This window comes from Staurois parvus, unplaced genomic scaffold, assembly GCF_062004578.1.
Source record: "Staurois parvus isolate SC_StPar_1 unplaced genomic scaffold, SC_StPar_1.0 ptg000047l, whole genome shotgun sequence".
Taxonomy (NCBI): Eukaryota; Metazoa; Chordata; class Amphibia; order Anura; family Ranidae; genus Staurois; species Staurois parvus.
In genome coordinates, this window is record NW_028317843.1 from 6600635 (window position 1) to 6615331 (window position 14697).

At 37.1% G+C, this 14697-nt stretch overlaps 1 protein-coding gene across 1 annotated transcript in view; it reads left to right on the forward strand.

The window, feature by feature from the left end:
- The window catches only part of ANGPT1 (angiopoietin 1), a 468377-nt gene extending 453958 nt beyond the window's left edge, over positions 1-14419 (forward strand). Inside the window, exon 9 of the mRNA XM_089664458.1 lies at positions 7224-14419. Coding sequence (XP_089520584.1) covers positions 7224-7384 — 161 coding nt within the window. The 3' untranslated portion in view covers positions 7385-14419. The remainder of the gene's footprint in view (positions 1-7223) is intronic.
- The last annotated feature ends 278 nt before the right edge of the window (positions 14420-14697 follow it).

A 14697-nucleotide genomic window follows, 5' to 3' on the forward strand; every position in this document is an offset into this window, starting at 1 on the left:
GTTTCAAATAAAGCACCCAGTAATTCTGATTCTGAGTAGCATATTACTTACTTCCCATCCAACTGGCCCAGCCCTGTCATGCAGGTTCAAGGAGAAAATCCTTATTTCTGTGTAAGCTCCAACTAAAGCAATTCAGAACTTGAATATACAGTAGCTCCCTTTCCTCAGTTCCAGACAAAATTAAGCAGCAGGGAAGTGAAGGAAAGGTGCGTATGTGCTGCTGAAGAGTGGGGAATTAAAGTCAACTTGTTGTTTGCATAGGCGCAGATTTCCTTCAAGAATTAATAATTAAGGCTTAATAATTTTGTGCAAAAAACTGTCAACAAGAATTGGGTCAAATCATGACCGTTTGGCCATAAAGAGATAAACCTCCAGAAAAAAGAAACAACCTAAAATGATAATAACCTTATCCCTGCTCAGTCACAACATCCAATAAATTGAACGAATGGGTAACCCAGGCCCCTTTCTATTTAAAGGGTGGGTTCAAAGCAGCAATGACATTTATGTATAGGGAAAGATGCTGGGGTTTTTGCCAATGATACACACCCAACATGTCAGTGTCCAGATTTAAATTTTTTATATTTCACAAGTTAGTTTATTAGCCCTACAAATGGCCAGAATTTAATAAAAAGATTCTCCCCGCAGACCTAATTGTGGTTCACTACAAATCTTGTAAACTCTAGGCAAAATACACCCATCCCAATTTACCATATGTTGCATCTTTACATATCTGAATTAGACCTTTGGTAGTAATGATAGAGAACAGTAACTCCAGTTTATATGCAATTTGCAGGTGTAGTAAACTGCATTACTAACTGGTACTGTATGTCCACAAGCCCAAATGAACACATAAACCATTTCGAGCTATTGACCTATAGTCATGTCTGTTACAGCTGCCCCCCCCCCCCCTCAGCCCCTTGCTCTGTTGTCCCTGCTCCCACTGCTGTCTCTCATCCGTGCCCCTGCCCCCTTCTGCTGCCAAGATGAAAGGCATTCCTAAGGCAAGCTTGAGCCAAGCTACCTCCGGCCCCCCCCCCCGGTTGCCTAGGTGACTAGGGGGTCCGAACAGTTTTAAGAAGCTGATGCCAGGCTCCCGAGGTATTCACTGCTGTGTAGCTGACCTTTTCCGTGGCCAGGCTCGGCAGAGACCCAAGGCTGCCTAGGACCCCCCTTCTCCCAGAGCTGGGGAAGACTGTCTGCTAGACTCCAGGGATCCGTGAGTACAGGCTTCCTGCCTGCTTCACTTGAACTCTTCTTGTGCCGACCTCACACCAACCCCCCCTATTGGATTACTTGCTAGAGAGACTCACACCAAACTCCCTGTTGGATTACTTGCTACAGAGACACTCCCTTGGCTCTCGGTGTTGGACTTTAAGTGTGTTGGTCCTTCCGTGTCGCCCTGGACTGGCGTATTCACCCTCCCTGCAAACTCCCCTATTCGGTGACTGTCATCTGTTTGCCTCAATAAAGCTTTGTGCATTTGCCATCTACTCTGTGTGTTCTGTCCTGCCTACGCTCCATCACAATGTCAATAACAGATATTTCTGTACAAGACGACTCTGCTAGATGGACAGTTCACCCATAACTTATGCTTAGATATAGGTAGATGCCTATAGGTCAATTCACCCCTTGCCATCTTGTACTTAGAGGTTATTTACTAAAACTGGAGAGTGCAAAATTTGGTGCATCTCTACACAGAAACCAATCAGCTTCCAGGCTTTATTGTCAAAGCTTAACTGAACAAGCTGAAGTTAGAAGCTGACTGGCTACCATGCACAGCTGCACCAGATTCTAAGTGCTCCAGTTTTAGTAAATCTCCCCAACTGGGCCTTTTCACCTACTGCCTTTTTATATTTATTGGGTTTCTCTAAGCTGAAATCTTTTTATCTGAATTCTGAGGTCCACGCAGTTAAGGACATGCAATTCTAGAATGTTTTGAAAATGTTGGCCTGTGTGATAGAATTGGTAGACTGGAGAGAGAGCAAAGTAGCATACACTTCTTTGTAGCTTGCACATATTTTACAAGTGGCTAAAACAAAGTACTTTTGGGCAAAAAGTAGTATCCTATCACAGCACCCCATTGTGTGGTAAACATGCATGTTACATTACAATAAATAAAACAGGAAGAACGTGACTTCATGTCATGGAGTGTTATGTTTGGGGCTCAGCCTGTTAAAATCAATCCATGACTGAAATATTTATTTTCCGTGAACTAATCATTGAAAGTTAGAGTCACATCTCGTAAGGATGTTTTAGCCAACATAACAGTGACTGAATACATTTTACTGGCCATTTGTTATACAAATCATAATTACACTCAATACCACCTTATTTTAGAGACTGTGATTTGTGGGACAACCAAAATTATGATCTGGTCAGAAGATTGGAGGTTCCAGCTTGCTGTTAGTGAATAGGAATGTTTAGTGGGGGGTTCTTAAGCAGTGGGCTGTAGTAACCAAATAAAGGGGGTGTGGAACTGGATGTATTAATTATCTAATATATAATTAAGACCCAAGAAAGAAAGTTAATTTTGAAAAGGCTGGGCTGTATTTAAAGCAGTTCAGGTGTGAGTAGATTGCACTTTCACCTGGCTTGTTCCCTTTAAAACTAGATTCCCTGCATTACTGGACCTGAAATCAAAGTGGATAAAACAGTGTGGTGTCAGGCGATTTACATGTAACATTGTCCATAACGGTACCTTGATTCCAAGTTTTGATTGCAAATAAAAACAGAAAAGGTCTTACTCATATTAGCTATCAAGTATTGTTTTTGCTGTTTTATATTAATAAATATAATAAACGTATTATGATTTTCTGTTAGCTGTTGTGTTCCTAGCTATACATATACATTTCTATTTAAAAGAAAATTTTATAGAGCTTTTTGGTGTGCAAGTCAGCCCTGGAAACTAGAGCCCCAAAGAAATATAAAATTCCAGTGATACAGCCCCACAGTACAAAACCTTAACTATTATATCAGTTTTAGGGGTACTGACCCTTAAAAAGTTCAAATAGTCCAAGATTATTCATGATGAAAAGTTGTACAGTCACTTATTCATATGGCTAAAGATTAATTGAAAGATTTATCTTTCTTTCACTATTGCTCCCAGTGGCATTGTTGTGTAGCTGATTGTAGGAACGATTTGAAAACACAAAACATGCCAAATGTATTTGGTGTAAATCTTTCCCTGTAGACCTATCATGAAGTGTTACCTCAAAGGAAAACAAGAAGTTATTACCGAGAGATCAGCGCAGAGTGATAGTTTCTTGATACAATGACCAGTATCAACTATGCATACATAAATTAATTTCCCTGGCACCCAGCCTCAAATGATGTATCGTCTCTTCTAATGGATCACCTAGAAACAGAAATCCATATGAAGGTGCATAGAATGGAGGTTTAGGACTTGGTAGCCTCAACAGAATGCCTTTGGCTTTAGTTATTTCAGAGTATGATGCATTATTGTAACTGTAAAAGCAACTTGACATATCAGAAACAAACATTCTTTTCAACTAAATGAATATATCTTAATTGTACAATTGAGAACACAGAATGTTTTCTGGAACCAATGGGATATGCTGCTGCTTTTAATACATTGGACACTGACAAACAAAGCTGTAAGGACAGCCTAATATAATCCCTTTTGTTCCCAGAAAGCCGGAGGTTTCTGGTAGTGTCCTTAAGGAAATGGACATCCACTATCTATATGCTTGCCAGCCCCTACATTGGGCTTCTTTTGCATTTCCCATTGGTTTCAAAATGTACAATTAAAGCAGATCTTCAACCCCTTTCTGGTCAGGCTCCACCCCCCCTCCGGTGTGGCCATTTTTGTGCATGCACAGATGCACCCACTGGGCTCTGTTCTGCCTTTGAATGCTGTTTTTTTTTTTTTTGCACACACAGAGACAGGGGCGGCTTTCCCACTTTCCTGTTGCCAGTCTTTGCACATGCATGGGAAAAAATAGGACATGCTGCTTTGCAGCATGTATAAAGTGAATTAAAAAAAAGAAAGAAAAATGTCCATCCATACAAGAGAAAGGGGGGAGGAGGCAGGGCAGCTCAGGTTGTCATTTAGGGTGAAGGTCCACTTTAAGGAAATGGGATTTTTGTCTTACCTGTAAAATTAATTTCTTGGAGTATATTACAGGACTTAAGCTTGCTAGGAGTGGGAGGGGCTATATTGAGCTGTCATTACAGCGTTGTTTGCTGGTTTCCATTCTCCCAAAGGCAGCTGCATAACCCCAAGAAATAGATTTTACAAGTAAAACAAAAATATATATTTTTTGTTATATGCAGCCTTAAAGCAGAAATCAAACTTGGCAAACCTTAAGAGAATTTGCTAATAAGTGAAAGTATGCACAATATACTTGCACATTATGGCATGCTTACTGTACTTCTCAGCTTGTTTTCTCCAGTGCTGGCAACTCTGTGCTCAGCACTGTACCTCTAATGCCACTGTGGCCTTCTTTTTCAATGCTTAGTTTGCATCCATTACTTTATTCGTTCATTGGCCAGCCATAAGTAACTTCCAAATTTGAACAAGTGTAAATTTTAAAGTCCAATTATCCTGGCACATAGCTTCTATTATCTGTATCTTGCAGATGCTGAGTGTATATTGTACTGCACATTCGCAGGAGCAAATAAAGGAGAAAAAGATCCTTTTAGAGAGAGGAAGTTTTTTTGCTCATGGAGCATTCTGCTGTCACATCTAACCATAGCTGAACAAAATTCAGTTTTACAAAATGCTATGTAGCAAAGAATTGCCATGTTTTTCTTCATAACATACATTCGTAACAATGTAGGAGCACTACTGGGAGACAGGGACTGAACAGGGACCTTCATGGCAGGATCATCACGAATTATTGTAATGAATTCTGCTAAATCCAACTCACCCACTTGATGTTGATGGTGAAGATTTCACCTCTACACTTGTACTGGTGACAACTGAAAAATGTGGGATTTCCTTCTTTCTGTTTTGGTGACAATCATCACCAGGGTTAATAAAGGAAGTTAGTACAACCTTGTTCCTCCCTCTAGGTTCAGTCCCTGTCTCCCAGTTGTGCTCCTACCTTGTTACCCTGTTACAGTTCAAAAAGAGAAAAAATGCTCTGTTGTGTTTTAAAGTGTACCTAAACCAAAGAAAAATAGATGTGGTGGCTGCATCATTTTTTAGTAATATTTTTCCTTATTTCCACATAGTGATTCTGCCAGGAACACACTTCTTGTCCTAGGGTCACAGCTCTCACTTACTGTTTTATATCCATGAAGGAGCAGCATCGACCCCCTAGGACATAACTGCAGAACATCTAACCCTCTCTGGTTCCCCATAACATAAAGAGAGGTGCTTCATAGTCCACAGAGAGAACTGATAACAATTAACAGAGGCAGTGTGTGCTGGAAGTTATCAGCTCTTTGTATTTGGAAGGGTTAAAAGGTTCTTTTATTTTTTTTTTTGAAAGTATTGCAATATACACATTCAGGGGTATATTAAACAGACCAAATGGGAGCAAAAAAGAGAAGTATATTGTTAGGGATTACATAAACTTAAAGCCTGTCTATGCTGTGTAAAATTTGCCCAAAGTATAGGAATCATACATTTAAAACTCTGTATACAAATGTAAATTGTGTACAGAAATCCTTACCTCTGTAATAGACACTTTTATTCAATTATATTTACATTAGAAAATAATAGCTTTCAATGTAACTTGGTGTGGTGAAACATCAATGTTAATCCATCAAATAAGGCTGATTTACTAAAGAAATTGTGGCGCTTCACCCAAACAATTGAATGAATGTTCACTTTAATTATCCAGGCATATGAAAATAATTTCTTGTTCATTTTGCATGCCCAATCATGTGTAGATGTTTTGTCACGATTGGATGACCCAAATGAGTATTCACACAAGTGTTTCAGTTGCAATATACCATATAGAGACTTGTACACAATTAAGTTTATAGGTCAATTTCACCCAAATCACAAGTTTAGAGTTTGGTAAGACTACAAAATGGCTTCCTAGATTATAATATCGATTACAACTCTAATAGTGAGGATTTGCCTACAAACCTGTAGCCAAGTGATAAGTCTAATACAACTTTACTCTTGAGTTATTTGTTTATTTTTCATTATTTAAACATTTCATGATGGAGCATGAACACCATCTTTTGGATTTGCAATGGATGTATGGGTTTGCCAAAATTGGAAATTTCAATGAGGATATCACATCAGAGGAGTCTGTGAGAGATACAAAAAAATGCCAGGTTAAAAAATGAATTAAAAAAATTTAATTAAAAAACTTCAACTCATTGGTATCCACCCAAAACATCAGTTTGTTGTGAAACAGGGTTATTAGAAATAATGTTTTGTGTTAGTAACAAAGGATGTGGGACAACATCAAGTAATTTGCATATCAGATTTCAGGATATGGGCTACAAAAAAACCCAAACCTAACACTAAAATTATATCTGCATGCCTACTTTTTTCAGACAGTCAAGTCATCTTATATATTTCTATTACGTTGTAATAAAGAGATTAAGACAAATAATTAACTAAGCTGAAGATTTTTTTAGGGTGATTCCTTATAACTGGAGAAATCACAAAACACTTGTCAAGTAAGTAAGAAGTAAGTTTTTATTTGGAAGAAACAAAAAAATTAAATAAAATTGTGGTACCACAACACCAGTCAATTACATCTCAGAAAAAGAAAATAAATAAATAAATAGTACAGCACAAATGTATATTTTTTTAAGCCCAACTTAACACTCATGTAAAAAACTGTCAATAGATTCCAAGTGGTGAAAAACATTAAGTGATTACAGTGTTGCCTTTTACTTAGTTCAAAAGCTGCCATGGACATAGTAAAAAGGTTTACCCCCAACTGTAGAAAACAGCTCTCTTTGACTCACCCAGGGTTAGTCAGAGCTATCACTCTTCAGTCAGAAGGGAGCATGACCACTGATTCAATATAGAGAGCAAGGGTCCTTCTCTGCAGCATGACTGCCGGGAAAAGGCTACTTTGCTATATTTGTGGCTGCTATAGGAACCAAAAGAATAGTAAGACTGATTTCTCACTGTTTTTCTGCAACTTGAATGATTTGAGAGCTTTTTTAAACTATTTATTGGTCTTTAATCTTTTTGTTTCCTTTTTTATTTCATATATACTGTATACTTCCCTGCAGTCAATATACTATTAAGTAATTGTGAATTTTGTTTGCATTTCCTTATATAGGTTGGTGGTTTGATGCCTGTGGTCCTTCTAATCTTAATGGGATGTACTACAATGCTGGCCAAAACCATGGAAAACTGAATGGAATAAAATGGCATTATTTCAAAGGGCCAAGCTACTCTTTGCGTTCAACAACAATGATGATTCGACCTTTGGACTTCTAGTTCAGAAGATGAGGACAATGGAATACTTTCAGTTATGGGAAGTTTCTTTGTATTTTATATCAGTTGTGGAAATATGGAATGATTTACAGTATTCCCAGCACACATATGGAAATCCGTGTGATGGTTTGCTGAATTCATTTTGGAAATATACCTTCACAATCAAAGCTGCTGGATCTACAGCAAACAACTGCAAAAATGGTTGATCCATTATGGATTTGTTTTTCATTGACTCAGTGCTGAAATTGCCATATGATAACAAGTACTATATATCTTATGGTATAGAAACTGAGTAGTCAGTATGTTTTGATAATAAGCCACGTTACCTAACAATTCTCGAAAATTATGTGGACTGGGGAAAAACGTTTGCATCAACTCGCATATAAAACATTCTGGTTCATGCTATTTCTATATTTTTCTATGGACTTTTTAAGCAGACTGTCTTCATGGGCTGGATATGTAGAAAAGCATCAAATCTTTTTCAAAATCAAAATGTGAATTTTTTCCACTGAGTATTAAAACATGAACCTTTTGTATCTGCTTAAAGTGCTTGGGGTGTAGGCACAAAAACGAACACAAAGCAAAAATAACAGTGTTACCAAACAAAACCAATTTATTTTTTCCATCAATGTGACTGGTTGGTATGTGACATCCCTGTTTTACCAATAAATGTGTTTTTAAAAATAAGGCCCTTGGGCAGCAATAGATGAGAAATTTAAAAGGATAAAAAATAAAAATGTACCTGCCGCTCACATAAAAACGAATAATCATTTTGTGATAAGTATTTAGTAGTAACTCACTGGGAATCAGCGGCACAATCAAGTTAAGAGTGGTATGAATATAAAATACAATGTATACAGACCTGGATGATTGCAAAGGCCATGTAGAGATGAAAGCCTTTATTTCAAGTTGGGAATGGGTGGCAGGTAGCTTTATTTTGTTATGTTATCACAGCATTCATGGGCATGCAACTAACTATGATCAGTGAAGGCAAATCACTGAACTCCAGCCCTTGGTGTAAACCATATTTAAGAGGATGTTTCCTATAAATAGAATAGGTATCAGAAGCATCAATGCTCTAACTTGACAATATAGAAGTATACAGGAGGTGGCACTGGAATCTGGTAAGACAGTGCCAGAACGTACCAGTGGAACTGTGGATGTGACCATCAAAAGAGAAAACATGGAGTCCCAAATGATGAGTTGAGTAAGCTTTAAGTTGAAGGTTTCTGCTCATTACACCCCAAATAAAGCATGAACTTTCAACTTGAAACGTGTCACTTCACTTGGCACTCCATTGTTCCCATGAATTATATCTTGCTGAAGTCAAAAGTTCCTAAGGGTCACTGGTTCCTAGTGAACTAAATTGACTGCATTTTTTAAAATATTGCTTCAACTCACAAAGGGTTTTAAGTAATACAAATACAAACTTAACTGTGCCTGGTAACAATCAATCAAAATGCTTGTTTTGTGCCAGTGCACCAGTTGGAATACATTACATCAACTTCAATATGGCGGCCACAATAATGTCTCAAAGGAAACTCTTTGAGTTGTTTATGAAGACTCTTCCTAACCTGTTGTGATCTATTTAAGAGCAATGGAATCTGGGATATTAATATGGATAATGAAGAAATCTCTCTTAAAGACCTTTTCTGTACATCAAGTGTAATGTCAGAATAATATCATCTCACCCTGGGCTCTAGCTATTGAAACAACAGAAAGTATCTGATCACAGTTCTTATAGCTGCTCCATATGTTTTGATATGTGATGTTAAACATGACTGGGAGTTAGACGTAAGGGGCAGTGCTTTGCATTGCTGCATTTCTGAAATACGTTTTGACTTTCCATATAAAGGGAAAATTCACTTTGGATGCCGTCAGTTGCTGTTTTGAAAAGTGCAAGAAGACTGTCATGAATGAATTATCAAACAACGTACATACAGTACATGCATGTTGAAGTTGGTCGTTGGAAAGATAAATTTTGTAGTCAAATGTGTTTAAATATTTGCCCTACAGCATGCTACTAAGGGCCCTGTGTGTAGCACAGTTACAATTACAGACCAAAACCAAAAGCACATCTGCACCAACTATACTGTAAAATATAGTTTACATATATATTTTAATAAGATCACAACAATTTATGAGTTTGAAAGCACAAGTATCACAAGAAGAATAAACTCATTTAAGCAAATCATTTCTCATTTTAACAAACTACAATACAGTATAACAGTACAGGCAAAGGTTAAAATAGTATACAAGGTAGTTGTAAAAAGAAGTTCTTACATTTTTATTTTTTCATAGCTTTGTTTATCTATAATAAACCTTAGTATACATGTATGGCGTATGGTTGTGCAACATATATATTATGCATATTTTAGGTATATGTCAGTATGAAAAAATTACTTTCTGAAATCAAATTCCAAAATCCGAAGCTATTCAAAGAATTTTTAGATAACCAAAAACCTTGTCTGAAGTTGTGTTTACACTACTCAATTATAAATAAAAGGAAACCTATAGTTAAGATAACTCTGGAACCTGGCAATGTGGACCTCATTGTAATAACCCCCTGTTTTCTAAAATGTCAGTCCTTTCCAAATCACTGTTTGAAACAAACAAGCAGCTAGCGAAGTCAGAACTTTTGATAATCATTTTTGTTCCAGATCTGTGGCTCAGAGTATACTCATTTACTGAAGGAGAAGTCAGGAATGGCAGCATTCATATTTTTATTAGCACGGGTTTCAAAACGTGACTCAAAACTGTTATTTGAGTTTTGGTTGGAGACTGGAGAGTTTAATCACCTACTATCTTATCACATCCCTAAGGGATGGAGGACACTGAACCTGAGATCCTGGCTCTGCCCACATATTGAAGGAGGTCTCACTCTCTCTGCTGGAAACTCCATATTCACTTAGGATAGTGAGTGAGACCACCATGGCTATCGAGTGTCATGATCCATTGGTGTCATTGAACAATTCTCTATATGAATCCCTAAGAAATGCAAAATCCTTATAAGCCTCTGCCCAACATAGGGGAATGCAATCATACTATAAAAACTCTTGTCAGATAAATTAGCTATAGATAGGTGTGTATTACCAAGTTTACATAACTCTTAATGCCTGTCCATTACAAGGCCCAAATCCTGTTACTCTTACTGTTCATGGTGATAAACAATACATTGTTGTAATACAACAGGAGGAGAAGTGAGACACACAGGGGACATCAAATAATACTTGAGATGTACTGGCATGTGCAAAAATCAATCAATTCATGTAAGGGTCAACCTAATAAACTTTAATGATCATTATTTGCTATAAAACTGTAGGAGATCTGAGAATAACTATCACATGTCTGAAAATATTGATTGTTATGGCAAATAACACATCTTGTTAGCTTACCAAATGGATCATCTTGTCTCTGTTTTCAATGGAGACCGCAGAAACCAATGGAAAAATACAAAAAGTAGTACCCAATTGCAAGCACTCAGATTTCAGATACTGCAGATGACTATAGGTAAGATGATTGGAGTAGTTGCAAAAGGTTATTGCATTTGGCACAACTCATGGCACTTCACATTTAATTGATAAACCTGGTAAAGCTCAATTAAAGGCTAATTTCACCTTTAGCATAAAATGACCCATGAAAACAAGAGGCCCCAGTACATTAAAATGTATGGTGCTGGTTTTTGAAATGTTTCATGTAACTTCCATACCTGTAGGCTTGTTCTGGCTCCTCTGAAACCTGGACAAAATACTGCCATGCTGTTTACATTTGCTTATAGTGTCCTGGACATACCAAACATTGGGCGCTCACATTACAGGAGTGAATGCATTTCCTGTTAGAAAAGCCACACATTCTCAACGTGAACTCTCTTGCCCTATAACAGCAGCGGCTGACATCAGAAATAGGATAAGAGAGAGCGCACTGTGCATGCATGGCATTACAACAATGCTTGGAGTGAGCACCCAACATCAGGTCTGTCAAAGAAACTAGTCAGACAAGAAATGGCGGATGTAAACAGCATGAGAGTATTTAGACCAGGTTTTGGGGGGCCAGAACAGGCCAACAGATTTGACAATTATGATAAACGATAGTTTGAAACATGGCACAATGGATTTTAACCTACTGTGGCCCCTTGTTTGCAATAGCCATTTAACAAAGTGAACTTAGCTCTTAAACCACACTGCTACATTGAGAAACAACTTGCACTCCCTATTTCCTCCATGCAGTTTGCGTTTACTCAGAGAAAATAATCTATATGATGAAATATTTAAAAATGTTTTAAACACAGATGATGTATTAAAAAGTACCAAGAATGTTATTTTGATAAAGAAGAAGGTGACACAACTGGAGTTCAAGTGGACCTAACCAATCAGTCAAAAGTCATTTTCCCCATGGCACTGCTCATATGAACTGGTGGCAGCACTCTCTTTGCTAAAGAGACATTCTTAGTAATTTCAGTATAGGAGATAAATATTTGTTTAAGTATAGACACATTTTAAAGTATAGGCCCAATATGGTGATTTTTAGCTTGAGGATAAAAAAAGATGAGGCCAATGAGTATCATGTTCAGAATGTACATGTTTTTTTAAATATTTTCCAAATTTCTAACATCATCTAAGTTATAAGGCCTAACTAAATTTTCCCAGAATGTTTTTCTTTTTTTATAAATTCAACAGTATTTGTAGAGGTGTTACAAGTTCAGATTTAATTGATAGGGCAAATATGATTCTATATACAAAATGTCTGCCTGCACTGAGCATAAAAGCAACCTTCCTATATTTATATAAGCATCTCTTACCTTGAGTAAAACAAACATAGATGAACAGAATATTTTATTGTCTACTTCCATGTGGCCATAAAATAGTTAATAATTCACTAAACAGTTCAAAAAGACATTACAATAAATATTTTAAAATTATATAAAAATAAATGAAAGACATTTTTATTGCAATCTGTTAAGTAAAATGGTACTATAACTGCTACTTTTTTTTCCACTTTCACAACATGCCTTACTTGAGACTATATGAAACACATATATAATGGGAGTGGCCAATGGAACAATGAATTCATATTTTTGCTCCAGTTGAGGTGCAAAGTGTTTTTTCCTGCAGGTTCGGGAGTTCTTGTAATATAGAAGCCATTGATCAATATTGCCATCCCATTTTTAATGTGTACCTGTGTGATGTAGAGTATAGCAAAGCATGATCATCTGTAGAGAAGGGTAAGTCAAATTTATCATAGTGACGCATTGATTGTCGGATGCAGTAATTACAAACAATTTAAATTAAACACATCTCTGCTGATAAATTTAATAAACAAATTATTTATGTTTGGCTATAACAAATCCCTAAAAATAAATCCCCAAAAAACTCTCAATTGGTTTGTGCATTGAAGACTTACATGAGCAGAAAGGGTCACCAATTTCTTATATAAGTACAGAGAAAGTCCCATCAACACCAGTTTTGGTAGTAAAATAAATTCTCAAATCAATATCACCTATACCGAGTGGGATACAGGTAAATCTAAAAGGATTCACTACTGTTTCTGTAATTTCTTTTGTACTTATATTAGAACAAAAATGACATGGGGGGGGGGGGGGGGCACCAAATACCAGGAATCTAATTTTGGTTACATTCTTGTCTTTAGACCTGAGCATTTTTGTTCTGTTATCTCCTGTGGTGTGTTTCAATAAACAACAACCAATTATGAATTATGTCTTCTCTCTCACTATCTAAACTATTGAGAATAATGGTAAAGTAAAGTTTCAGTCCATACAAAAGTAACATTTCCCATGCAAGCAGACTGAAGGAAGTTGAGCAATCTACCCTTTGTATTTGTTATGGAGCCCAGCTCTGGGACTCACGTTTCACAGAGTTTCATTCCCCCATCTTCATTCTCTATAATGTAAAATAAATATGAAATCTACCATAAAAAAAAGGCCCTCCTAAAAATGGCCATGGAAATAGAGCAAACCAGGGGACAGCAAAAAGTGGAGCTAAGGCAAATTAGGATCCAGGGATAACATCTCAGCATCTATTGTAAAATAGAGAGCCTCTGACATTTGTGAAAGAAGGCGTTTATACCTGTCAAGTCGTACAAGTCAGCAAGAAGCGTCATTGTGGAATTTCTAGTCTGATTATTAGTACGAAAGTGAGTGTGGGGAAAGGTAGATAATATCTAATAATAGTTATTTACATTCAGCTGGACTTGTTCTGTAATTTTGAAAGTGTTTCAAAGCTTGCCCAAGCCTCCTCTTCAATTCTAATGAGTGTTAGGAAAATACCCCACCAATTTTATTCAAACAGGGAGAACCAACACATTGATCCCACTACAATAGAAAGACAAATGTTATTGTCTAAGGACAGAGAAGAAGATGTGAAACCTGTGGGGCCATCTTTGGTGTCATAGGCTTCAAAAATGTTAATCATGTGGGTTAATGCTGAGATATTTCCCAGACTTACAGAAACTAAAGAAGCGGCTTCGAAAAACTTCACCAAATCTTCAATATTAAAGCCCAGTTGAATGTGACTAACTACTATTAGATACTATATATCATGTCCTGGATAAATGAGAACCTTACACGTAGGTAGGTTATCTTTGCAGAACCTAGTTGGCTTTGACAACCAAAAGTGCTTAGAATCCTACTTGGGAACGTAGGTGCCTGATTACACCTGTTCTACCCACAATTGAAATGTTAGCGTTAGGAAGACCAACCTGCGTTGAACTGGGAAAGGAGATAGATGGTTTTAAGGTTTTACTTTGTTCGCTCCTGTTACTTGGAGAGAAAGTTGTCCTCAGAATTGATCATTTATATGGATTGTGGCAAGATAATAAGCCATGCCATATTTGTACTCAGTGAGAGTAATGTCATAGGATCATTTTGGGTTTCTTTTTGAAAAAAAATAAGCTAATTTCTGAGTTATTTATGCTTGTGCTGCACTGAACTTTGCAATCTGTAATATCAAAACACATCCCTCACATTTACAGCGTGCTTTATGTGTTGATGACTTGTAATAAAGTATGTTACTTATTAAATGAGTACATTGTGGGCAGTAATTTACTATCATCAAATTTATTTTGCATGGAGATAAAAGGAGCGAACAGAAATATATGTGAATAGTAACACAACTATAACTAACCACGCCCAACAATGTACTGCGCTCTCACAGTGCATTGTGATTGGCCAAAGCAATGCACCTGACCACAGGTCAGGTGCAATGCTATGGCCAATCAGAGAGCAATTGGGTGGAGCTAGTGGTGATGTCACCGCTAGCCCTGCCCAATTGTTTCCATCTGACCAGCAAATGTCAGATTGC